This window comes from Orussus abietinus, unplaced genomic scaffold, assembly GCF_000612105.2.
Source record: "Orussus abietinus isolate OABI.00-Male unplaced genomic scaffold, Oabi_2.0 scaffold1, whole genome shotgun sequence".
NCBI classification, from domain to species: domain Eukaryota; kingdom Metazoa; phylum Arthropoda; class Insecta; order Hymenoptera; family Orussidae; genus Orussus; species Orussus abietinus.
The window spans coordinates 351,691-377,295 of NW_019396017.1; the positions used below are offsets into that span (position 1 = coordinate 351,691).

The 25,605-nt window shown below is 42.3% G+C and overlaps 6 protein-coding genes across 13 annotated transcripts in view; 3 read left to right on the plus strand and 3 right to left on the minus strand.

The window, feature by feature from the left end:
- The window catches only part of LOC105698087 (ubiquitin-conjugating enzyme E2 R2), a 26,354-nt gene extending 23,163 nt beyond the window's left edge, over positions 1 to 3,191 (plus strand). Inside the window, exons 4-5 of the mRNA XM_012422019.2 lie at positions 120 to 254; positions 598 to 3,191. Of these exons, the coding sequence (XP_012277442.1) occupies positions 120 to 254; positions 598 to 823 (361 nt within the window). The 3' untranslated portion in view covers positions 824 to 3,191. The remainder of the gene's footprint in view (positions 1 to 119; positions 255 to 597) is intronic.
- Positions 3,167 to 5,381, minus strand: LOC105698086 (glutathione S-transferase C-terminal domain-containing protein homolog). Its single transcript, XM_012422018.2, has one exon. The coding sequence runs from the start codon at positions 5,361 to 5,363 to the stop codon at positions 3,645 to 3,647; it is 1,719 nt and encodes a 572-aa protein (XP_012277441.1). The 5' UTR covers positions 5,364 to 5,381; the 3' UTR covers positions 3,167 to 3,644.
- A 56-nt stretch (positions 5,382 to 5,437) lies between these two features.
- LOC105698088 (protein JTB) lies at positions 5,438 to 6,311 on the minus strand. Of its 2 annotated transcripts, none has more exons than XM_012422021.1 (3): positions 6,088 to 6,311; positions 5,682 to 5,918; positions 5,438 to 5,613 (listed from the first exon to the last, which is right to left on the minus strand). In XM_012422021.1, exons 1-3 carry the CDS (start codon positions 6,141 to 6,143, stop codon positions 5,451 to 5,453), a joined length of 456 nt encoding a protein of 151 aa, XP_012277444.1. In that variant the 5' UTR covers positions 6,144 to 6,311; the 3' UTR covers positions 5,438 to 5,450. The 2 variants fall into 2 exon arrangements, with proteins under 2 accessions (XP_012277444.1, XP_012277445.1); XM_012422022.1 differs by lacking the exon at positions 6,088 to 6,311 and adding an exon at positions 6,015 to 6,087 and having other exon boundaries at positions 5,682 to 5,943.
- Positions 6,312 to 6,490: 179 nt separating this feature from the next.
- Positions 6,491 to 9,590, plus strand: LOC105698218 (U7 snRNA-associated Sm-like protein LSm10). 3 transcript variants are annotated; one of them, XM_012422271.2, is made up of 3 exons: positions 6,491 to 6,729; positions 6,803 to 6,920; positions 9,243 to 9,590. In XM_012422271.2, exons 1-3 carry the CDS (start codon positions 6,581 to 6,583, stop codon positions 9,396 to 9,398), a joined length of 423 nt encoding a protein of 140 aa, XP_012277694.1. In that variant the 5' UTR covers positions 6,491 to 6,580; the 3' UTR covers positions 9,399 to 9,590. The 3 variants fall into 3 exon arrangements, with proteins under 3 accessions (XP_012277694.1, XP_012277693.1, XP_012277692.1); XM_012422270.2 differs by lacking the exons at positions 6,491 to 6,729; positions 6,803 to 6,920 and adding an exon at positions 7,177 to 8,568; XM_012422269.1 differs by lacking the exons at positions 6,491 to 6,729; positions 6,803 to 6,920 and adding an exon at positions 7,177 to 8,886 and having other exon boundaries at positions 9,243 to 9,367.
- A 13-nt stretch (positions 9,591 to 9,603) lies between these two features.
- LOC105697989 (acetyl-CoA acetyltransferase, cytosolic) lies at positions 9,604 to 13,562 on the minus strand. 2 transcript variants are annotated; one of them, XM_012421780.2, is made up of 9 exons: positions 13,529 to 13,560; positions 12,219 to 12,459; positions 11,617 to 11,738; positions 11,426 to 11,538; positions 11,072 to 11,271; positions 10,770 to 10,999; positions 10,499 to 10,687; positions 10,234 to 10,396; positions 9,604 to 10,161 (listed from the first exon to the last, which is right to left on the minus strand). In XM_012421780.2, exons 2-9 carry the CDS (start codon positions 12,265 to 12,267, stop codon positions 10,043 to 10,045), a joined length of 1,185 nt encoding a protein of 394 aa, XP_012277203.1. In that variant the 5' UTR covers positions 12,268 to 12,459; positions 13,529 to 13,560; the 3' UTR covers positions 9,604 to 10,042. The 2 variants fall into 2 exon arrangements, with proteins under 2 accessions (XP_012277203.1, XP_023290480.1); XM_023434712.1 differs by lacking the exon at positions 12,219 to 12,459 and having other exon boundaries at positions 13,529 to 13,562.
- The window catches only part of LOC105697986 (MAP7 domain-containing protein 1), a 157,114-nt gene continuing 144,747 nt past the window's right edge, over positions 13,239 to 25,605 (plus strand). For 3 of the 4 annotated variants that reach the window (XM_012421772.1, XM_012421776.1, XM_012421778.1), the window contains exon 1: positions 13,239 to 13,299. In XM_012421772.1, the coding sequence (XP_012277195.1) occupies positions 13,254 to 13,299 (46 nt within the window). In that variant the 5' untranslated portion in view covers positions 13,239 to 13,253. Of the gene's footprint in view, positions 13,300 to 24,555; positions 24,614 to 25,605 lie in introns of those variants that run through there. The other variant, XM_012421774.1, reaches the window with a different exon arrangement.

Genomic DNA, 25,605 nt, shown 5'->3' on the forward strand with positions numbered 1-25,605 from the left:
GGAATACGGATTCGCGGTTGCGGATATTTCTATACGTGGGCCGCCTCGTGGAGCGTTGGAAACGTCGAGGTAGGGTTCAGGCTTGGCGACGATCTATTTGGGTTTTCTTTTAATCGCAGGACGATTCTTCTGTCGGTGATCTCGCTCCTGAACGAGCCCAACACATACAGTCCTGCCAATGTGGACGCCTCGGTGATGTATAGGCGCTGGCGTGATTCCAAGGGGAGAGACAAGGAGTATGAAAATATCATCAGGTACGGAACCCGTGTTGCGAGTCATGCACTACTCGGAACACGCTCGGTATGCTTTAAGATTTATTTTCACCCGCGAAAGTGAATGCTCGCTCGTGCACCGCGTTACTTCCTACCGATGCTCCGGAAGGTGGAGGCAACGCTTCACGGAGACGATCTACGTACTCGGGATTTTTGAGATAATACATTGGCGAGAAGAAGGAAACAAATTGGGGGATGTCCGTCGTGATAACGTACGAGTACACGGCTAGCCGATACGAGATGCAACGGGGGACTTATAGCCGAACTCGCAGGTTACCTTGGCTTTTTTATCATTCTAATGACGCTTTGTAATTATGTCGAGAAGGAGGCAAGCTCAAGCCGCGAAAATGGAAGCCGAGAAGGAGGGCATCGTCGTACCTCTGACGCTGGAGGATTACTGCATAAAGACCCCAGCGAGGCCTGCCGAACAGCAGTTGGACATGACTGATTTTTACGACGACGAGTACGAGCTGGACGACGACGACCAGGATGGCTTATTGAGCGAGAGCGATTACGAAGACGGGGACGACAGCGGCAACGGGGAGTCGTGATCCATCTCCTAAACTGCGAATAAACGAAGCGTTATTCTGCTCTGTATAGATTAATAAATTAACGAGCTTCTGTACCGGATGCTCCTTACATGCCGGAGGGGGACACAAGGGAATAAAATATCGCGAGGGTGCGCCGACTTATTCTGCGAATACGCTGCACTCTCTCGATGGTAGATTCGTGGGTAGGTCGCGTATGCAGATGCAGAGACGTTTCGTATAAGGGAGGAGAAAAGAGGAAATGGTCCCGCGAGTAGGTCTCACTTTTATTCGGTCACGATGTAACGCTATTCTGAAACTATTAACGGCCGGGAGTAGTCGATCGTAATCCTGCCTGTATGAGTCGAGGACGATCTCCCGGTACCGCAGGATAATTAGAGGCTGCGAGATGAATCCCGAGTGGATAATTATTGCATTACTACTTCACATTCGCCGCGTCTTTTCGTCTTGTAGCGGCAAGGCGTTTCGAATTTGCATCCTGTTATGGTATCTTTATAAAACGCTTCTTCCTTTTTATACCGTTGGGTCGACGTGTACCGCAGGGGGGAGTACTATATATATATTTCTTTTTTTTTTCCATCGCGAGAATCTACATCGCATAACGTCGCGTGTACGGATATATATATTAAGTGCGCAGTGGCGACCATTGTTATCGGGATGCATCTTTTTGTCGGGAAACACGAAGAGCACGGCGCAAGGGAGAACGCGCGTTTTAAGCCCGCCAACTGCGGGGCACGGTCGATCCGATATTTCTCCAAATCGTCGACGGTATATAGAGGAAAGTCCAATAAGTCTCGAGGTGTCTACCTTGTCCGGGATCTTTGATATTTATTTCTCGGAATTGCCTGGAAAAAGGAAAAACGTAAAAAAAAAGAAAGAAAGAAAATTGTGGAGGGTTTAGGGCGACGTATTCGCTGGAAAAGCGTCGAGGCAAATTCGTTAACCGGTACGCATGTTCAGGATGATCCAGTTTAGAAGCTCTTTAACTTAAGCAGCATATGGTATGAGCATACATACTTTGATAGAAGCACTGTGCTTGTTGTGTTGTGGCTGGCACGTCATCTTTTAACTAGCGAGACTAAATTATACATCCAAACGTTATGGTTCATATGGCTTGATACGAAATGAAGTTTTATTTCTTTTCTTTACGTTAAAAGGCGTTCGTTGATGCAGTCGAGATAAAATCCTTCGGTTCGGTTAAAAAGGGGCAGCGAGGAGGGCGCGTTACATGTCAGGAAGGACCTGTTGAAGAGTACAATTTTCGTATTTTTACACGCTAAAGTAATAAGGATTTACTTGAGTATTTAGGTGCCAAGCGATCTACGTTTGCCCGAGACAAGCGAGTGCTCTCTGAAATTTCGAGATTCGATCGTTTCCCTAGTATGATGCTCATTTTACTCTCTGAATTGTAACGGATAATCCTCTTATGAGTTTATATGTACAGTTTTTTTTTCTTTTTATATATATATATATATTGTACGTTTCCCTCATTTCTTTGTAAATGTCATTTAGGTATCACGTAGTCTTTCTTCTTTTTCTTTTATATGTATGTATACGATGTATTAGAGTATCAGTACTACACGGTGATATCGCATAAGGGAGGGAAGTAAATAAGTCGAATACTCTGCAACAGGTGTTTCATGGCGCTAGACATTGTATTTCCGATACTCTTTCGATATCTTCAGGGTAGAACCTTTTGTTCATTGAATTCGTAGTAACGACTTAACTCTCAGTCTTTTGGTACTAAAATGCATTGAATGTAACCCCGAGAATTCCTGCGCTGTCGTTAGACTCTAACCAGGAAGGCGGTTTGATTTGCTAATTTTGATCGAAGGTCCATCGATACCGAGTTCTGACCCTCTGAGAAACGGAAGCTTATCAGTTGAGTGCCGATTAACGAAGGCTTAATACTTAAGTGAAAGAAATACCAGATATGGCCGACCCAGTCTTTGGTCGCGTATCAGCTCGTACGTCGTCAAATGTAAATAGAACTCTTAACACAGTGAGGGATGGAAAGGAAAAAAAAAAAAAAAGAGAAAATTATATAAACGGAACGTTTACTTCGTTCTTGATTAGCAGTTTTGTTAAGTAACCAAAATTGAAGTGTTAAAATGTTGAACGATAAAATAAAGGTGAGAGAGTATTTAAATTTAAACACCGTGTCGAAGTATTGTCCAGTGCTTGAAGTAGTTTAGCAGAGTAACGACTCCCTGGATCCTTAGTTAATACACGTTTGTCGTCTATTCCTTTCACAAATTCACCGGTAGAAGAAAACGGAAAAAGCGTTAAAAGTATGTGGGTTGTTCTGTATATGTGGGAATGTCATAAAATTTCGTTTTTTGTATATACCAATAAACGCTCTTTAATACAAGTTTTTAAACAACATTATGTGACGCTGTATACTTTCTCAATAATCTTTTTTTCTTTGTTCACAATTTCACGCTTTACCAGTTTGCTAGAGCAGCCTCGTATACGTGCCACGTGTTCGGCATTATTCTTTAATTTAGGGTGGACGGAAAACAAATAAGTATTGTTCAGTTAAAAATGATGATCCAAAACACGTGGCTCAAGCTCATTATAAATTATATTATCTAAGAATGCAATGTGAACGATGATTACTAAGTAGCTACATGGTATTCTTATTTTAAGTAGTTACTAAAAGTTTGCAAAATTCATTAATTACAAATTATCCATATGCTTGTACTTATTTGCGTAATTTACAGTTACTTGTGACGTTTCATATCGCGATTTAGTTTGAATAAAGGTTTAACACTACTTAACAACGGGGTAAACGAATATCTAGAGGTAACAAAGCGAGATTTAATTAGCATTTACAGACTCCATTTTCTGGGATGCCAACTAACAAATGATTTTTAGGAGTACAATCCTCTGGCACGAGTTTGGCTAACTGAACATTGTAACCGAATTGTTCCGCATGTAACTTCCTATCAGTGTCTATAATGGTCATGCATTTTTTGCCTTGCAACGTTTTAGAGTTACCCGCGTCATGAGTTTGATCGGCAGCATGACCAAGCACCAAGTAATCTCTGATAGCAATGTCTTTCTGAAATACATTGCTTCTTGGATATACGACACGTTGGCAACTTTGTACCGATCCATAGCAACACGGACAACAGACAAAAGTAGCATTCTTACGAATGCAGTGCTGGATCACAAGATCGGTAGCCACGCCGCAGGCATGCAACGATGTCCCAATATCGAAGTGACCCTTAAAATAAAATAAATTACACTGACAAAATTTTACATTTGTTAACTTTAATTTCTTCACCCTCTCTTTGGCTCGGTTTAAAGACTCTTCTTTATTTTCCAGTAATATTACACTGCACTCCGGTAGCAAGTAAGCTAGCGTAATACCCAGATGGCCACTTCCTGAACAAAAGTCAACGATAACATCTCCCTTCTTCGCCAATTTTATAACAGGTCTGCAGAGATTTTCCAGTTGGTCCAATTTTCTCTTTTGACGAGCAACCGGCAATGAGCCTCCTTCCGGAGTGGCATCGAATGGAATACTGCTCCAATCGATACATATTTCAGCTCCGAAAGGTAAATCATTTAATTTTGTATTAACGTTCAAGTTTTCCACTAGTTCTAGCGAATGTTCTATATCCTCCTGTCTTGTATAAATACGACTTCTAGGCCGATATCTCTTTGAATCGCTTTTATACAAACTTTGATTATCAACAGCTGGTAATACATAATTGATTACATTGTCACAATCAATCTCTTGCAATGGTAAACAAGTCAAACATTTAATAATAGCATCATTCTCAATCATCTTCTTATACCACGTCATTGTTAAAGGTAGTAGTTCTAATATTTTATCACTGGTAAGTGGTATTAGATTAAATAAAATATGTATACATACAAATATAATTATATCGGCCAAGGTTATACAAGATCCCTCTGCAAATGTATGTTCCGGCAGGAATTTGTTATCTCGATTAATATTACCGCTAATAGCATATTTTTTAGACATTGTATATTTATATAAGTTATGCAATCGAGCTGGCTGTGACATGTGAATTTCGAACTTTGCCATGCTAATGGGCAATTCTGACTGATCCAGCATTTCATTACCGAATGATCGCAAAGTTGAAATTAAATCAACTTCACAAAATCTAGTCCAAACACTTACTTCGGAGCAAGCCAAGAGGCAAGAATTTTTGAATCCTAACAATGTTTGACAATGGTGCGATGGTACAACATCAATTGCACTTTTTACAATTTGCCGTAAACATGCACAAAGTCCTGCGATACAGCTCCTCTCGTTCACAAGGATATTTGGTAGTTCACAAGAATTAGCACAATCTGGGACTTTTTCTTTGCTTAATATTTTATAAACAAAACTGGAGAGATCCACTGTATAACCACATTCTCCCAATTTTTGTTCGCACTCAATGAGCTTAATATTCACAGTCGAGTCACAATATTTAATTGTAAATAATGCTATTATCGTTTCTATTGGAGCTTTGCAAATATCCGTCAATGAAAATATTTTCAAATAAATTCCTGCCACTGTCATTATGAATGTTACTGTGTGAAAATATAGAATTTTATAATGTAAAGAACAATGTATAAGTTTCAAAGGAGATTATCAAGAAAATTACTCTTAAACGCTACCTCTAAGCTGCCTAGCTACCCTTCTTATGATTCTTTGTCTTAAAATATTCTCTCTCCAAAATACGCTGCTACACGACAGAACTGCTAATAAAAGCATGAACCCTTCGAATTTCCAAAATGTTCTTTCTTCCAACCAAGCAACCTTGTCACAGCTGCAACAAAGTAATGCAGTATATTAAAAATGGAACAACCTTAACACAGAATAAAATTCAGAATTTACCTTCTTGTTATAGTTTCCCCGTCCTTGCATTTTATTATCTCCTTATATCTGGCATGAGCACATACTCCGATACTTTTACTCGCTATTTCAAACGCAGTGCATGGTTGACATTCAGAAATCACTTCTACCTCCTCGTTAGTAGCACATGCTGAATTATTTTCAAAATTTTCTATATATGGTTTACTACTCGTTGTTTCCGTCCAATGACTTTCGACAATTAAAACCAAAACTGTTAACCTGTAATATAAAAGCATAACATGCTCTGCTTAATTAATTTAATAGTACTCAGAATTTGTCTAATGCATTGCACTACTAAAGTGGTAAAGATCATACAATTCAAACTTGTATTCTTAGCAAACAGGATAGCACAACAAATTTCGTGAAAGTATCAGGAGTGGAAACTAACCCTCCTAGTAAAGTGATACCTAATAACATTTGTCTTTTTGTGCAAGACTCGATCATCTCGATTTTGATCACTCTTGAAATCACAATTTCTTTTTGAGAAAATTACTAGAAACAGCTTATTCATAGGATCAAATTAGTATTGATTACTATCGATTTAAAAATTATAAACCACATGTTTACACGTCAGAGATGAGTTGGGAGATTGTTCACAAGCTGGGTCGTGCGATCGCGTTCTCTGCTGCCCTCGGAGGCGAATGCGGACAGCTCACGCACTTGCTACGCTGTATGTACATATGTACATACTTCAATCGCGGAACAAAATGCACTATGTGCAGCATCATGTAATCTAGGGATAACTGCTGCCAATGTATACAAAATAATGATATCGTGTACTAAAATGAAAAGTAAACACGCGCAGAAAAGTCAAGTGACTAAGTTTTCGTAACTTTGGGGTTAAATTTAAATTTAAATAATATTTTCTTCTACCTTTTATTATGGCACTGACTATACGTCCTTCTACGAAAGAAAAGTATATGTTCTACAATAGTCTAGCAATTTTAATAAAAGCTTTAGAAAATCACGAAACTACGGTGGATTTGCGAAACGAGGCTTCAGTTTTTGGAAGAATAGACCAAGCTGATGGGTCAGTGCATATTATGGAATTTTATACCACATTTAGTTTACAGCTGAAAATGTAAATGCTGTTTTCTGTGCAGGTTTATGAACATCGTTATGAAGGATTGTATTTTTACGGATCCTAGGGGTGATATGTTTAAATATGATATGTTTTGCGTGTTGGCAAGGAATATTCGATATGTGCACATACCACCTAAGGTAAGTTATGTTTAAAAAAATACTTAAAGTTTCATGCTCAGACGTAGTATTATGTTTTGTTAATGAGTTTTATCCTTCTCACCTTATTAGCACTTATACAGCTAATTAAAACTATACTAGCAGTTCTATCAGTATTTTGTTTATGTAAATAATATAAACAATATGTTTATTGTATAATAAATATTTATCAGTATGTAAGCAACAAGGTCTGTTGCTAGTTACTTTTGTGTGTAGAAGTTGTCGGCAATGGCAGCTTTTGACTTTTCATATCTGTTATCTGTTAAAGTGTTGATTAGTCAAGTAAAAATGTAATTAAAATGAAAACTTGGGAAGATCATAGGCATTAAGCGAGGCATGTGCCCCTTACATCCATGATAATAACTTCTATAGATCTTGTTTCATAAACACCAGATTATATGTTAACATGGTCAATAAATTAAACAATTTCTGAGATAGCAGTTTACGTTGTATAACATGTTTTTGCACTTTAATAAACTTGCAAGTAGATATAGTTGTAAAAGTGTAAATTTAGTAAAACAATTAAACAATATCGATAAGTGGGCCAAAGCGTTAAATAATTATTCTGTTGTGCACTTTGTATCGACTGCCAACATGAATGTTATGAAGTTCAGTGATTATGACTGCATTGGATTTGATTTAGATAATACATTATTACGCTACAATGTTACAAATTTGGTACACTTTGAATACGATACTTTAGCAAAGTATATGGTGGAAAAGAAAGGATATAGTGCCAAACATTTATTAAAGCCATTGGACACAGCTGACTTGGATTTTATGCAAAAAGGATTAATGATGGACTTTGAAAAAGGAAACATTTTGAAAGTAACATGTGATGGATCCATTCAAAGAGCAACTCATGGCAGTAAATTGTTAAACATGGAAGATATTGAGAGTATATACCCTAACAAAAGATGGCATGTTATCGATTCTTTTTGTAATGATATGTTATCAACATGGAATGGACCTATGTCAATGCAAATGAGACCTTTATTAGACTACTTTGATATGCCATCGTCTTTGATTTTTGCAAGAGCTGTAGATGCACAAGACGAGAAAGGAATACCCCAAGATTGTTACAGAATATGGCCAGATATGCTTGAAGGTTTAATAGAAATGTATAACAAGGATCACTTTCAAAGTGGACAAGGCAATTTTTTCTCTGCTATTAAATCTAATCCTAAAAAATATATACATAAATGCAGTCCTCGTACCATTTCTTGGCTTCAAGATTTAAAGAAAAAACAAAAAATTTTCCTCATCACTGGATCAAATATTGATTTTGCAAATTTTACGGCTAGTTATGCTTTTGGTGATGATTGGAAATCTTTATTTGATATCATTATATGTTATGCAAAGAAGCCAGGTTTTTTTACTAGTAATCGACCATTTCTAACCTTATTGGATTATAAAGAGTCCGGTCCGATAAGCGGTAAAAATCTACAACAAGGAGGTACTTACAGTCAAGGAAATTGGAAAGACCTTTATGAATTTTTCACCTGCATCACTGGAAAAATTGAACCTCGATGTTTATACATTGGGGATAATCTTGTGCAAGATATTTATGTGCCCAGTGCATGTACTACATGTGATGTGATAGCTGTAGTCGATGAACAAATATCTGAGGGTATGCTTAACGTCGGATTGTCACATGATAACAAGGATATCATCAATTCACAATTTTGGGGATCATACTTTTGCTTTAAAGATTCTGACTCTTTTGTAAATACGCTGTGGAATTATGTGATACAAACATATTCAAAAATCTGCATACCAGCAATAGAAGAAGTAGCAAAGATGAATTTAGATGAACCTTTAAACTCTTTCAATAAGAACGACCGAAAATTCAGTGGATACCATCCTGCAATACCAATTGTGGTATCAACTATGACCAACAATTGACTACTTTAGGGATATTTTAACAACATTACATGAAAATGCATAGGTGCAGATTCTTTTATTAACAACACAATGCCTGTAATATATATGTATCTTCCTGATAGGAATTTTTATCATAAATCAATTTACATCAAGCATTTTTGTATTGACAATTATTTATACAAGTATCAATGTTAGTTTCAAAATAAAATAAAAACAGCGGAAGCTACATTAGAATTTCTAAGTAGATGTTTTCCTGTGACACTTGTTATGATGTAATGTAATTAATTTAATTTACTTGCTTATGTAATTACTTGTGATTGATTCAAGTTTTTCATTCGTTATGATTATATAACACACTTAAGATTAAAATTCAGAATAATGACTGTTTCACATCATATTTAAACTTCTGTTTTATTTAAGATGAAAATTGTACCTACAATCAAGGATCAGCTAAAACAACTTTCATCTCATCACCAAAGGCCACAACACAATACCTTTAAGAAAAAAAGGGCTGAAGTAAGGCAACAGGAAGGATTAACGGCAGTTGAACAAATTTTGAAAGTTAAGAGAGAATAAAAAATAAAGACTGGCGATGAAGTTTGACAGGTACTTAAGATTACAATATACTTCACACTACTACAATATTGTTTGTACTATGTAGTACATTGCTCCAATTATTTAATGATGTATAGTCCTTTTAAATTTACTGAATCAGTTACGATATAACAAAGAAACATTTATTATAACTTTTTTAATACAGATGTTCATTGCCATNTTATTTAATAAAAAACATTGTTAAATCTTTCTCAATGTTTACAAAATAGTTAAAATGCTGAACGGTATAATATACGCAAACTACATTCAAGCACAGTGTACAAATTCTACCGGTACTATTTGTTTGAATTTAAGGAACGTAAGTCATTGATCAGCTGATAAAAAAGGTCTATCATTGTCATTTTTTTCAATACTGGTTTAAAAGAGAAATATTAATTTGTACGTTCACGAATTAAGTAACTTAATAAAGTCGTATAAAATAAATAGATAGATAAATACACTTGTGGTTTGGATAATACCGCAGTGGTTCAATTTACATTTACGTCGTGAAAAAAAACTGAAGAAAGGATAAGTTTCTTATGACTGGCTTTTCTGATACTGAAGCATAATTGACCAGTATAAAATCATACCGCTAAATGTCTAACAACAAATAAGTTCATTATTTGTTATAATCTTTCAAGTGCAACAGCAATACCCATGCCTCCACCTATGCACAATGAGGCAACACCTTTCCTTCCACCCGTTCGTTTAAGCAAATACAGTAATGTAACTAAAACTCTTGCTCCTGTAACCATATAAATTCATATTGAATATTTAGTACTTAAAAAGATCGCAGTAAATTAAATTCACTGGTTACCTGAAGCACCTATTGGGTGACCTAGAGCAATAGCACCACCGTTGGCATTGACTTTTTCAGGATCTAAACCGAGTTCTCGAATACAAGCAAGTGACTGAGCAGCAAATGCCTCGTTCAGCTCATACAGGTCGACATCATCCTTCGACCAGTTTGCTTTTTGTAACTGAACATTTTTAACACAGATTATTTTCGCAGTTTACTATCAAATTCTACAATAAATAACTAGTGAATATTTTAAACATGTGATGAGTTCTGTGATACTAACAGCTAATTTGACAGCTGGGATGGTTCCAGTTCCCATTATATCAGGTTCGACACCAGCTTCCGCAATTGCAACAATTTTTGCTATTGGCATTAACCCTTTATCAACAGCTACTTTTGATGACATAAGAACAACAACTGCAGCTCCATCATTTACCCCTGATGCATTACCAGCAGTTACCGTTCCTTCAGTCTACACAATGAACTCAAATCATTAACTTTGTGTCAATAAGAGTTAATCCAAATTTTTGAAAATTAATTAAATCATAGAATACCTTAATAAATACAGGTTTCAGTTTTTTAAGGCCTTCAATGGTAGTATTAGGTCTTGGAAATTCATCCTTAGTAATGGTAATCGATTCCTTTCTATTGGATACGGAAACGGGAACGATTTCTTTCTCAAAGTATCCAGCAGAAATAGCTAACTCTGCCTTTTGTTGGGATTTAGCTGCAAATTCATCCTGTTCTTCTCTACTTATTGAGAATGACTTTGCTATATTTTCCGCTACAGAAATTAAACAGTTAACTTTTGTTTACTTCTTACCACTTTCAAGTGGAAAAATGATTTATAACATACCCGTGACACCCATATGAACGCCAGTAAATGCATCTGTAAGGCCATCAAAAATCATGGTATCGATCATGGTACCATCTCCCATTTTTACTCCATTTCTCAAGTGAATGGCATGAGGAGCTTGACTCATACTTTCTTGACCACCAGCTACAACTACCTCACTTTCACCGGACTTTATCGACAGGTATCCATTTACAACTGCTCTGAAAAATTGCCAACTGAGTAAATACACTATTAATTATAAAAAATAAAGTCTTTTACCAAAAAGTTTTAGGCTCAGGAAGCATGGCATTGATATTCAGATATTTTATTATGCATGCTGGAGGTTCGACACTAGGTCAGCTGTGTCGAACTTACTTCAAACCAGACCCACAAAGCATATTGACTATGTAAGCAGGTACAGAAATAGGGAGTCCTGCTTTTATGGCTGCCTGTCTTGCGGGATTTTGCCCCTGTGCTGCGGTGAGTGCCTTTAAGGAATAAAAATATATTCTCAAGCGATCCTTACGAGAACAAAACTTTAAAAACAATTACAATCATGACCCTACCTGCCCTAGTATCACTTCTGAGACTTCCGCAGGTTTCAACTTTGCTCTCGTAAGGCTCTCTTTGATAACGATGCTTCCTAAGTCCGACGCCTTCAACGATGACAATGACCCACAAAAGGAACCTAGAAATTCCGATGCATATCAAAACAAAAGCATTGGTCACTGCAATTAATTGCTTTACTCGACGAATTAAATTACGAACATTTTCATAACGTTATCATAATCATCGGCTGCATATCTACTTTAGGCTAATGTTAAGAAATTATACATTCCTCACCTTTAACAAGAGTCAGATAAAATTTTAACGAGGCCAGTTAAACGGTAATTTAGAAAGTAGGTTACATCATAGAGAACCGATTACCCCTACATTTTACGGAGACATTGCCGAACGGCTTAAGTGCTCCTGACAATCGTTTTATTTATTTGCAAATCGCGGGAAAATCCGTTAATAGACATCACCCTTTGAAAAATATTTATCGACGTGCATAGATTACATATCGCTAGGTGCAGAATTCAAATGGGGCTAGCCGCACACGTTTCTCGTAACTCTTGGATTTCTAAAATAAGAAGGGATTAAAATCCCTTTAACTTGCTTCTAATACCTATGGGTGTTCTTACTGCCGAGACGATTACGACGTCGTGTCCGCTCATCGTGAAAATCCGCTGCTTGGAGACACAAACTTGGAGAAATTTTATCACCGACTGGCGCCGTGCACTAAGGCGGCGGAAATAAGTTAGCAGCCGATGCAGGGAGTCGATGACGTTTCTCGCCAGGAGCGTACGCGAAGTGCCGAAGCTGTGCCCCTTTGCTATTTATTTCGGCTTTTTCTTTCCTGGAAGAAGCTGTTTAATATTCAACGTATAAGAGAGTTCACGATGTTCACGATCAAAAATACTTTTACCCCTTGCGAATATCTGCGTATATTTTCTGTCCTGAAGACTCATAAGCTAGTAATTTAAGAGTCTTTACGATAGATGGCGATTTTTCATAATTACGATTAAACAGCCAAAGGAGAGAGGAACAAGTAAAGGAATCGTTCAATTCGTTCTTCCTCTATCTCGTTCCTTGTTTTACACGATTCTCGTTTAAGAAGGATCATTTCGTCTTGCCTCGCACGACTGCGCGCTGGCATTCACCGCGTTTAAAATTTAAAAACATTGTAAAAAGGTACATGTCGACAAGATGGCCGACAGGAACAACCTCTTCAGGTTTCGAGCAACCCTCTAGAACCATCCACGTTTTTGCTCCCTACTCAGTGACATTGATTCCCCGTTAAACACAATTTGTAACGCAGGACAGAGATTGAAAAAGATGTGAAAGGAAATTTCTCTGACCTGGGAACGAGTTCTTTTCAATTTTTGAATCCCGTTTCCTTTCAGTCTTTATGAAGTTTAAGGCCCCGCCAACAGATGGCCACACCTATCCCACGCCAGCAAGGTTCTACGAAAATTCCTTGGAAAGGAAAGGGGAAAGTCAGTGGGTGGAGGCTCCAGGTGCCGGGCGCCATCTTGGGGCTACCGGCCCTGCGTGACGTCACGCGCCGCCGCTTCGGCTGCTACCGTCCAGATGGCGCGGCGCGAGGCGGTGCTCGTTTGTTTTTTCCCAGCGTGCATTGTGAGCAGTGACTGGTGCTAAGATGGCAGACATCAAGGAGGAGATTTCGGCGCTCGTGGACAAACGAGGTATTTATCGCGCCCCGCGAGCGTTACCGGTAGCGACGCCCGCCGAGGAAAGTGGCCGAGGAAGGGCGCGGCCCGAGGACGCGTCGGGACGACCGCCCGGAGTCTGGGGTCGGGCCGGAGGTCGCCATCTGCACGCGCCGTGCTCCCGGGCCCTCGGCGAGGCCCGCGCCTCCGCGGCCTCGGCGACCGGTCGGCCGGGCCCGCCGTGACAACAGTCGCTCGGGCTCACCTGACAGTCCTCGCGGCATGCCGCGCTCCATCCGCGGTCGTCCGTCGACGGGCTGCGCGCCGTGCTCGCTCCGCTCATTAAGGTCACGCGCCAACGGCCTTGCGATCGACCGCCACCGCCGCCGCGCGAACCGGACCGGTCCGGCCCGGTCGACGCCGCTAATTCGGGACAATTCCGGGCTAATTCGCCGCCCACGAGGCCGGTGATTCACCGGCCGGGGGACGGCGCCGGTCGGCGGCGACGGGGTCGAGGCAGCTCCTCCGCGGCATCGATTGCCGCGCCGCGGCCGACGTTCTCCGGAAGTCCCCCAGGCTCCCCGAGCTCGCCGTAGGCCGGCTGGCCTACGTAATCCGAGTATTTTTACGTGCCCCCTGTCGGCCGGACCGCGTCGGCCCTCGGATCCTCGGGTGCACGGGAAACGTCACCCCGGCGCGACTCTCCTTATAGACCTAACCTGAAAAAAGGAAAAACCCCCTTGTCCGGAATGTCGCCCGACCGCGGAATACCATTACACCAGTTGTCGCTCACCGCGGCCCGTCATTGGCGTAAGGTCGCGAGATTTTACGGACCGTCGTCGCGGTGACGTAACGCGATCGTTGCTTTATGTGTAAATGAAGTTTCGCGAGGTACTGCACGCTCGTAGGCGCTGCCTGGAAAATTCGCGCGGCTCGCCCGCCGATCCATCCCGGCGGGGCACGACGTAATGGCATTACGGTACGTCGCGCCGATACTCGCGATAATACTCGCGCTAATACTCGCGTCGATACTTGGCCTACGCCCGCGTTTATCGGTGCAGTTATCTCTGCTCCCTGGATCCAGTTATCGCAGATAGCGCTCTCGAGTGGAGTCGGTTCGGCTTCGATCGCGGACTTTTTCCTTTCGCGAGTTTATGACAATTAGTAAGGTCTGTTTTGTAGAGGTCCATCGCTCGTCTCCGTGGCAAGGATTTCCAGTATTCGGAATTCACGTCGTTAGTCGAAGTTCCCAGATTTTAAGCTTTTACGTTTGTACTGTTTTCCGACAATTAACAAGATCTGCTTTACAGACGTCTATCGTCCTTAGTCCATCGCTCGTCCCTGTGGCAAGGATTCCCAATTATTGAAATCCACGTCGTTAGTCGAAATTTCCAGATTATAAGCTTTTAAGTTTTTATAGTTGTTCGGTAATTAATAAGATGTGCTTTGTAGAGGTCCATCGATCATCTCTGTGGCTAGGATTCCCAGTTTTTAAAATCCACGTCGCTGGTCGAAACCTCCAGATTATAAGCTTTTACATTTTTAATATATATAGTTATAATAAAATTATAGTAATAAAATAGTTTTTCGATAATTAATAAGATGTGCTTTGTAGAGGTCCATCTTCCTTGGTCCATCGATCATCTCTGTGGCAAGGATTCCCAGTTTTTGAAATCCACGTCGCCAGTCGAAACTTCCAGATTCTAAGCTTTTACATTTTTATAGTTTTTCGATAATTAACAAGATTTGCTTTGTAGAGGTCCTTGGTCCATCCTTGGTCGATCGCTCGTCTCTTTGTCAAGGATCCCCAGTTTTCGAAATCCACGTCGTTAGTCGAAACTCCCAGACTGTGAGCATTTAATTTTTTTATCAACCCTCTTTCGCGAAGAGCTGCTCGCGATTAGCTCCCAATATCCGGCCCGCGGTTGCATTTATCACTGTTCTCTCGATCCAGTTATCGGAGATAACGGTCTAGAGAAGAGACTTGGTCCGAGGACGCGCGATTGCCGACTTTGTTTTTCGCGCGGTTCGAGGTCGCGATTTTCGATCCGCGACGAAGTTCCAGGTATTCCTGCCTGTATCGATGGTTAGCTTCATCGGCAGGCTCGCAGAGTCTCCCGACAGACCGTGCCTGTTTTAATAGATCTTTGTCGCGACGCTCGTTCCCACTCGCGCCACTTTGCTTTCTGGACGAGCGGAGCCTGATTACGGGAGAGGGACAAAAGAAAAAAAATAATGCGGAAAGAAGTCGCTCTTGCGTTTCGCTCGATCACGGGAATTCCTTGCGTCGCTTCGTACCTTGATGTTTCATCATCTTCCAGTCGAGACGCGTTGCGGGGGGGAGGGAAAAAATTTTCGAGGGTTCGATCTTTTCAACGGAACAGCGATGATATCGTTGAATGCGAAATTACATCGTGTTTTTGTCTCGATCGTGTACCCGCATGTACAATTTTCATTACGTTCGCGTACACGCGTGTTCAATTTTCGTGATGCTAGCGAACTCGCATGTCCGATTTTCATCTTGCTCGCAGACCGGCATGTTCGATTTTCGTTATTACATGCCGTATGTCCGATTTTCATCTTATTCGCAGACCGGCATGTTCGATTTTCGTTATTACATGCCGTATGTCCGATTTTCATCTTGCTCGCGGACCGGCATGTTCGATTTTCGTGATGCCACCCTGTTAAATATATTCATAAAATCTTGCTCGCGGACCGACATGTTCGATTTTCGTTACTACATGCCGTATGTCCGATTTTCATCTTGCTCGCCGACCGGCATGTTCGATTTTCGTGACACCACCCTGTTAAAAATATTCATAAAGTCTTGCTCGCGGACCGACATATTCGATTTTCGTGCCTACATGCTGTACGTCCAATTTTCATAACGTTCACGTGTCCACGTATTCACTTTTCGTGGCATCCGCGTACCTGCATGTCAAATTTTCATAACGTTTACGTGTCGGCATGTTCAATTTTCGTGACGCCCGCGAATCCGCATGTTTGATTTTCATCTTGCTCGCGGACCGGCATGTTCGATTTTCGGGACGCCACCCTGTTAAAAATATTCATATAATTCATGCACTCTTGGTACATAAGATTGTGGTAAAACTATAAGTTTTATGCCTCGGAAAGTGAATTATTATACATCTATGACGAAGTTCAAAATAAACTTGTAATTTTGTAATGTCATATTAGAAGTTTGTGAAATTTTCTAGAAAAACGAGCACACGTGTATTAAATTTATAACATGTTATAAATGTTCGTTGGAAATGTCATAAAATAAGTATACCACGTCTGAATAAAACTTCCGACAAAAGTTTTATAAAAGGTCAATATTTATTTTTTTTAACAGTGTAACCTACCTGCATGTTGCATTTCTGTTAAATTCTAATTGCGGGTGGGTACTCGTCATACGTAAAGACACCAAAGACGAAAACTTTACGAAGAAAATTAGATTACCACGTCTAAATAAAACTTCCGACAAAAGTTTTATAAAAGGTTAATATTTATTTTTTTTAAACAGTGTAACCTATCTGCATGTTGCATTTCCGTTACATTCGAATTGCGGGTGGGTACTCGTCATACGTAAAGACACTAAAGACGAAAACTTTACGAAGAAAATTAGTATACCACGTCTGAATAAAACTTCCGATAAAAGTTTTATAAAAGGCCAATATTTCTTTTTTTTAACAATGTAACCTATCAGCATGTTGCATTTCCGTTACATTCGAATTGCGGGTGGGTACCCGTTGTATGTAAGGACAACAAAAACGTAATTCTACGTAAGAAATCTTGGCTATGATCGGGCGAGGTGTAACGGGCTCGAAATAATTGATGCGGTCGTTGCGTTGCCACGCGGCCGGGCGGCGTCGATGGAGAAGAGTTGGGCGCGACGCGCGACCGCAATGGGCAAGGGCTAGGCCGAGGAGGTTTCTTGCCCCCGACTTGCCGCGAGATGCAAGACAAAGTTCCAGCTTTTTCTGCCCCGCCGGAAAAACGGGCCTGCGAGCGGTTTCTCGGCCTCCTCCAGGCCGAGCCGCTTCTACGCGATCACCGGAGTAATCTGATCGAGGAGGGACGAGACGCGACCAGAGATGCGATTAACCCCTTCGTATAATTTAATACGCATCGCGCGTTACAGCCTGCGCATCGGTAACAAAGCGTAGAATAGTGGAGGAAACCATCGAAACGTAGGATACAATTCAAACAATGGAAGCATCGAGAACGGAATCGGAAGCGCCGATTGAAGGTGCGATTAATGACGCGATTAATAACGTTACTCGATCAAATCGTGTCTAAGGTTTAGCGTTGTGTGAAACTGGAATCCAGGTTGAGGCACAAACAAAATTAACAGGCTTATTGGAATGTTTCCGTGGTGTAGACGTTTGTGCCATGTTCAGTTTTGTTTGTACCATTTTTTTTTTTTTTTATAAAAACCAGAGCTGTTCGAAAAGTTAAACAAATTCCGAAATCGTGGAAATTTGGATTTTTCTACTCTAATGGGACTTTTCTACTCTAACTAATAATAAAAAATACTCTAAAATAAATACTCCGACGTTAGGAAAATTTAAAGCATCCCAGAACTTCAAAAACGTTAAAATGGTCATTTTCGGAATTTGTTTATATTTTTTTTTAACAGCTCTAGTTTTTGAAAAAAAAATGGCACAAACGTCTACATCACAGAAACATTCCAACAATCATGTTAATTTTGTTTGTGCCTCAAACTGGATTTCAGGTTCACACAGCCACGCAAGACTTCCACCAACCTCGGTCAAATCATTGATTATTTGACCGTAGGTTAAAGTCAACATCTATGTTCATCATGGACCAAAAACGTAAATGTTCCACCACATTTATTTAGAGCGTGTTTAACTAATCTTATACACTATTCGAAGTAAGTTGAATCGCCGGTGAACGCGTTCGCGTGATTGGCCGATACTATCATCGACTAGAAAGCAAGACAGATGCACTCTTGTCGAGACGAGAAGTCGCGCTAGCTTCATGCAAGAAGTTATTTGGCAGATATCCACAAGCTCAAGAAGTAAAGGCCCTTGGTTAAGAATTAATATAAAATATTTTCATGCGTACTTCGAACATTAAAAAAATAGCAAGTAGAATCAGATGTTAATACATCCTCAATCTAATCCGTTTTCCTCACATTTGGGCAGTTTTTAGGCTGAAGTTCGATTAACCGAAGATAAACGATCGAATTTGGCTGATTAATCTAAACGACAGTTAATGTCAATTAATTTGTCGTTAAAATGTGGCAGAACGTGCAGTTCATATTAACCGAGGATTAGCTTTTTGACCGAGGTTGGTTAAGTAAAAAGGCGTCGATGTTTCCGAAGGTAGGAACGGTCGACTCGGCGAGTCGCGAGTTCAAGTCGAGAGGAGAGTTTTTGTTTCTCAGACCTCGGGGGGTTCTTTTTTTCTCGATCCTGACTCCGTGCACGGTGTCACGTCCGATCGACTTTTCCGTCGCGTTTCCCTCGGTTCGATTAGCTGGTCGCGGCTAATCCGGGCCCTCGAGTTTCGGTCGCGATCGCGCGGAGGCGACGCATCGATTAGCCACGAGTAATCCGGAACCGAATCCGCTGAAGAAACGGGAGGACGTCCGAGGATCCTCGCAAAACTCACGAAACGGTCACTCCGCGACGTGTTTAAGAGGATATGAAAGGCGTTAAGAAATTTAATCGACGTCGATAAAATCAAATTCATCTATACCCTTTTTGGTGGTAATGCCATTTTGAATACTCAAGTGGTAACATAAGCTGGTGCATCCCATTACCGACATTTATATTTATGTTGGTCTTTTACAGTCTACGTTGAGAATGACACAAACTGAAGGGTTCTATACGTTATTTCGGTAAAGTAATGATAAAAAGATCGACGTAAAACTGCTGAAATCCCATGAATTTCATGTCGGTTTATATTTTGACGAACCAACGTCGCCATCTGGGACGTTTAGCTGCAACTAAATTTTTTCTCTAGAAACACTTGTTACCCACGGGACAATCCAGCGTTCTCTTGCAATCGTTGGTGAAAGTATTTTCCACATTTTCCCATCTGACTGTAATATTAAATTTCTACGGTATTCTACATTGTTCGAGGTAGGTTCTAAAACTCTTCATTTTCGGTTCTAACCCTCCAAGACGCATTAAACGTCAAAAACGCGCACGGACCACGCCATGTTGTTTCTAGTCCATGATTAATAAATTAATTTTTGATGAAAAATGAAATTTCATGAGTTTCACGACCTACTTGGGGCATATTCACGTGGTAAAATTTGAAACGAAGCGGTACATCCAATTCGGAGAATGCTTTTACCAACCATATATATATATATATAGTTCATATCCTCTTAACACTTTATTGACCGGCGAATTTGGAAGTAAATAGCGATCAGGGGTGTCGCAAAACCGATTAATAGGCTTCCGGTCGGTAAAGTGTTAACGAGTCCCTCCGATCTGGACGTCCTCGCTCTTTCTCTCGACGATTCTCCTATTCCGTCGTCCCGGAAAGCCGTTAAGAAAGTGCAACGTCGACTCCTGGAAGGACTCGGTTTCCGAGCCGCCTTAATGCGTGCTCGCGTTCACGCTCGCGGAATCCCGTTAATCTTAACGAGTCGCCCCCTCCTGTCTCTTCGCTCCCCCGGGTTCCCGGAGTGAGAAGAGTCCGGAAAAAGCTGGGCAAAAAGTCCCCACGATCGCGGGCTGCGTTTTAATCGAGGAGGGCGAAAGTCTAATGCTGGCGCTTTTTCAACCGATGCCTCTTATGGCACCGTAGTAGGTGCGAGTTAACACGTTACGCGAGAGATCCGATTCGGGAAATGAAACTCTTTTCGCTTATTTCTTCCTTTCTTTTTTGAACGCAATCACTGTTTACACTCCTCTTCGTGTTTTAACATCGGCACGAGTTGCGCGAACGTTTTCGTTGGCGTCCGCGTAATGTCTTCTCGGTTAATTATTGAGATTTAAGGTGGAATCAAAGTGATGGGAATAAAAAGGGAGAACCTAGCGCGTGAGGGGGTTTCGTGGAAACGTGACGAAGAACAATGCTAATCGATACTAATTCACGTTAAGTAATATTAATATTTAATTATTCTCCCTGACTCAGAAGTGTTACTTTCTGCGCGCGTGGTGGGTACGCGCCGACTTATTCTTTTTTTTTTTTATTTTTCCCCTCTTTCGAGGGGAACTAATCCCCCTTGCATCTCGCGAACGATACCTCGCGACGTCGATCGGGAATCGTTATCGATCGATTGTAGACCCGGGCCGGAAGAACGCGGTCTCGCCGTGCGCCGCGTAAGAACGCGGCATAACCATAACCTTAAACTCGGTGGTCACAGCCTGATAGGTGCGCATAAATAGAGGCCGTTCCACCGGTAGACGTTTCGCAACGACGAAGCGCGGATCGACGCACAGGCCTGTTTCTCGATTTTATTCGATACCCCTCGCGCTTTTTTCTACCCCGTGTGTTTTTTTTTTCTCTCCCCCGTGCTCTCTCTTTCTCTTTCCCAGCGAAACAGTATCCCCGTGCGAGTCCGCTCTGTCTATTTCTGCCCGGCCCTTTCCCCTTTCCACGCCTTCAACTCGTGGAAACTCCGAGCGGTGCGGTGCACGGACGCGAGGATGCACGGATGCATGGATGCACTCGACGATGGCCTCTCGTTGTCCCCGTTAAAAGAAGCTCCTTCCAGGTCGGTGCAAGGAGAATCTTGGTACCGCTTACTTCGACATTTTGCGTTGAAATCCTTAATCAACGATTCCTTAACGCGGGATTAGGGGTGAATCGCCCGATTTCGGGTGGTTCAGCGAATTTTAACCTTCGGTTATCCTAGGTTTTGTCGGTGCAGCGCGATTTTTTCGATTCGAGATTAACCGATCATAGGGAATTTTACGCTATTGGTGGTCGGGGTATCGCGCCCTTAAGGTGACGTGAAAGTGGCATCGAAGAGGTTTTGTTTATAAACTAACTCGGTTTATCGAATAATTTGAAACTTCACAACGCGAATAGGGAGCCTAGGGAGGTCCTGAAACTCATGAAATTTCAATTCTTTTTAAATTTGTTTATAGGTATTTTAAAAATAGTTTATAAAAATGAAATTCCGCGAGTTTCAGGACCTACCTTAGGGTCTTCATATTCACGTTTTAAAGTATGAAACGATTTGAGACACCCACTTCGTAGAAAAGTTTTATGAACGATTGAGCTTTCGGATGCTACTTTCACATCCATTTAAAGTTCCCTAGTTTTTGAGATGCAGGTTTATCGCCGTTTCCTTGCCGTATTCTCGTTGTTTTTTTTCGGCGCTTTTCTTCGCCATGTTCTCGTTGTCTTTTTCATGTTTTTTTGCCGGTTTTTCACCGTTTTTTCCGACGTTTCCCGGCGCGCGTCAGTCCTACCGGACGAAGGAGCGCCGTTTAACGACGAATGAGTGCCCGTGAATAGGCGAGCTACCCTCTTCTGGGTGTCGTCACCTCTCGAAACTCCACGGGAACACGGTGAATGCGCCATTCACGTATCGCCAACGTGTGTTTCTTAAGCCGTTAAACGGCGAGCCGTGCATTAGCAACCTGTAGAATGCGCCGGCTCGGTTGACCGTCTTCCAACCTGGCCGGACAATGGACGGAGTTTCAATGGACGCACTTCCTCGTTTCCTTCACCGCTGGGAAAATTCCCGCCCTCCCATATTTTCCATGGGATAACAATTACCTGCTAATAACGAAATGTGCACGAGTCAAGGGTCGGATGGCCTCGATACGGTTGTTCGTCGCGTCGATTGCGGTTAACGCATGTCTACATGTTTACATGTGTTTATTCTGCGGGAGGAGGATCAAGGGAGATAAGCACGATATGCTCGTACGAATTTCTACCGACTCGATGCGAAGGAAAATTGAGAGTATTTAGAATGAGGACAGAGTTGTCTCCGATTGAAGCAGATTTCAACTTGATTCGACTTCGATGACTACACTGATAAAAAAATTCATAAAATGCATACGCCTTTAGTACGTAAGGTTGCAGTAAAATTATAATTCTTATGTCTTAACAGTGAATTAGTATATATTTATTATTCAATTCTAAGTGAATTTACAATTTTATAACACCGTGTTGTAATTATGTGAAGTTCCGGAGAAAAATTTTCGATGAGTTTTTAATTTTACGAACATTTACGTAAGTTTATTTTTAAACGAATTAATCGAAAGATGACAAGTATCTGTGGTCCTGGCGGAGAAGCATTGGAGCGACATTCTTGAGTCCGAGAAATATTTAAATAATATTTTTAAAAATCCTTACAATCAATAGGAAACTCCGGTAGCACCATGGACCTGCTACTTTTTCATGAGTTCCGGGTTCGATACCATGATCATTGCAAAGGATTTTTTTTGGCGTTTAAGATAGGGCAGTCTCTAAAATCGTCCTCGAACATGCTCGGAACATGTGTCAAATTTGTTTGTAGAGAAAAAACGTTTAATATCAAGTACCGATCAACACAAATTTATAACATATATTATAAATTTATGACACATATGTACTAAATTTATATTACATGTTATACATTTTATTTGAAAATATTTTATAAAATTAGTATACCATGTCTGAATAAAACTTCCAACAAAAATGTTATGAAATTATTAACGGTGTTAGTTTTCGCGATGAATTTCTAACGACCGAAATTACCAGAGCGACTGAACTGGACCACTGAACTCGTTCCCTGTGACATCGCTACTTTTGTTGGCGCACACGTACAAAGGCGACAAAGAACGACTCATAAGTCTAATCCTTTCCCGAAATGGCAACAACAGCCTCCGGTCGACTGCGACTCATCGACATAACCAGGGTAACAAAGCGTCGAAGAGTTTTACAAGGAATATGAAAGTATAGGAAAGTAGGAGACCCGCTCTACAATTGTACCCGCGTACAATCTTTGTCGCCGGGATTAACCGCACCACGCGCGGTCGGTAACTCGCTCAGGACGGATTTGCATACTCAACCGAATCGCGAGTCGCTCTCGTTTCGTTATCCGCGATTGGCAGCGACGATCTACTTCGATCGGCCTAACGACGAGAGAGCCGCCCGCCTTCCCCAGGACAATATCGAGGCCGTTAAAATCCCCCGTCCTCGTTTCCTCGCGTGATTCTAAACCGGTGTATATACTTGGCGGGCATGCGAGCGCAAGAGAGAGAGAAAGAGAGAGAGAGAGAGGAGGCTATTTCCGAGTATTGAATGTAATTTTCCCTCGGACCAGGTCTGCCATGTTACCGGAGGTTGTCGTAGCCAGACCTCGACATCGATTCCCCGGGTCGCCGGGTATTTATCATTCTTCCGCGATTTCTACGGGACTCTTAAACAACGTCTCGGAGTCGCGCCGCTAAGCGTTCGTTTTAAGATAGTTTCGAGAACGAGGAGCATTTTTCACCCGTTTACCATGATGGATCGTAAGGAAAGTTTCTTTCTTTTTCTATCGTAGATCGGCGAACGGGGTGGCCCAGTTGTAGGCGCGTCGACCCGCACGGGTGGGCAGCGCGCTGCGGACTGGCGACCCGTCGCGCTGCCTCCCCCTCGACACCCCCGAGCGGGTGGGGGCGCGAGTGGCGGTGCGCGCGCGGGAAGGGGTTGATTCACGGAGAGCGCGCACTCCGTTATCCGCGCTCGCCCCGCGCGGTTCCCTCGATCGTCGCGAGGCACGGCAGAGGGAGCGAGAGAGCCGCGGACAAAGCGAGAGGGAGAGAGAATCGCGACCCGTGTGAAAGTTTCGGGCGACGTCTCGCGGCAGTCGCGTGGCGTTTCCGCCAGGTCGAACCTCGCGAGTCCTCGCCAGAGGTCCCCGCTTTTTAGCCCCCCCCCTCCTGAGTGACTCACCGAGGTTACCTAAAGTAGTTAATCGCGAGACGCCGAGGTGGTCGGATCTCTCCGGGGTTGGGCATCTCGAGGTCCGCGACGAAAAGAGTTCCCCCTCCTATTTCGTCCCGTTTAAGATTTGAATTCTCAACTCTCTCGGCCCGAATCTCGGAATCTCTCTTTATTTTCTCCCAGCATCCCTCTGGTCCAGGACACCTTCGGCCAGTCCCCGGTGGTCCGAGGAACGGGAGAAACTCGCTTTTCTCTCCTCCCGGCCCCTCCGGTCCTGGCTACCCGGTGGTAATCGTAATCGCCGAATTAAGAGTTATGTCGAGAGCGCATTATCCTGCTCCTTTTTCGGGTCCTTAAGGCGAATCGAAGCCGTTCGGCCACCGGCTCTGGGAATCGCGAGCGAGTACCTGGTGATCGGTGCGGAGTTTTATCGTTCCCGGATAAGTGCTCATAATGGTGATCGTCATGCTCTCGGAATACAAGCAGCCTGATTTAGGTAGGTCCACCTGCCCCTCCCTGTCTCATTCATTTCGCATCTCTTTTTCTTCTTCTTTCATTTTTTCTCCCTGAACACCGACATGATTTCCGTACACGAAAATTGACTGCGAAGTCGAGCCCGCCCTTCCGGTGGTTCCGTGAAATTTCATCGCAATTCCATTGGAATAATTATTTTTTGCGCCGATGATTCCTCTTTGCCCTCCTCTAGGTTACGCAATACCGTGACTTGATTAAGCTCGGTTCCGTGTGGCTCGGCATTCCTTGGAAGCGTATCTTTAATGGGCAATTTGCGTGCCGGGGAGTGGATCGTTATTAACCGCAAGGACGACTCGCGGGATCGATGGACCGGCCGCTTCGGCCGGGAGATCGATAATCCATCGATTCGGGTGCACCGATCTTTGTCGGGGACGGCGGGACGCGAAATTGCCCCGGTAAAAAAGAAACGACGATGAACGAAACAGGTGAAAAGGACCGACCGAGAGGCTCTGAGCTGAGTAATCGCATTCCGATCTTCCTGCCGGTCGGGGGAGATAAAAAGGGGAGAAGCAAAAAGAAAAACTTTGAAAAAAATCCCACGGCGGAAATTTGCCGATCGTCGTTGTCCTCGAGGTTGCCGAGAGAAAGAGAGGTTGACGAAAGTGGGACGTCTCGAGTAACGAACCGCCGAGATTTTATTAGGCGCTCGCGAGGGTCGCGGTTACGTCCCGAGTGGCGTTAAAAGTAATTACTGCAATTACGGGGGTAATGGGAGGGTTTTTGCGCCGGGGGTAATCGCGGAAACGTCGGTCGTTGTTAATTGATAATCCGTTTGCAAGAAGGACGCCCGTTAACGACTCGCCGAGGAATTAACGCGGTGTATTTCGTTTTTTTCTTGCTTCTCTTATTGTTCTTTTTTTCTCCCTCTCCTCCGGTGGGGACATCTCTCCTTCCGTTACGCGCTTCGTAATCTACCTTCTTCTTACGCGCCGACTCGGCGGCGTTTTCAATTAA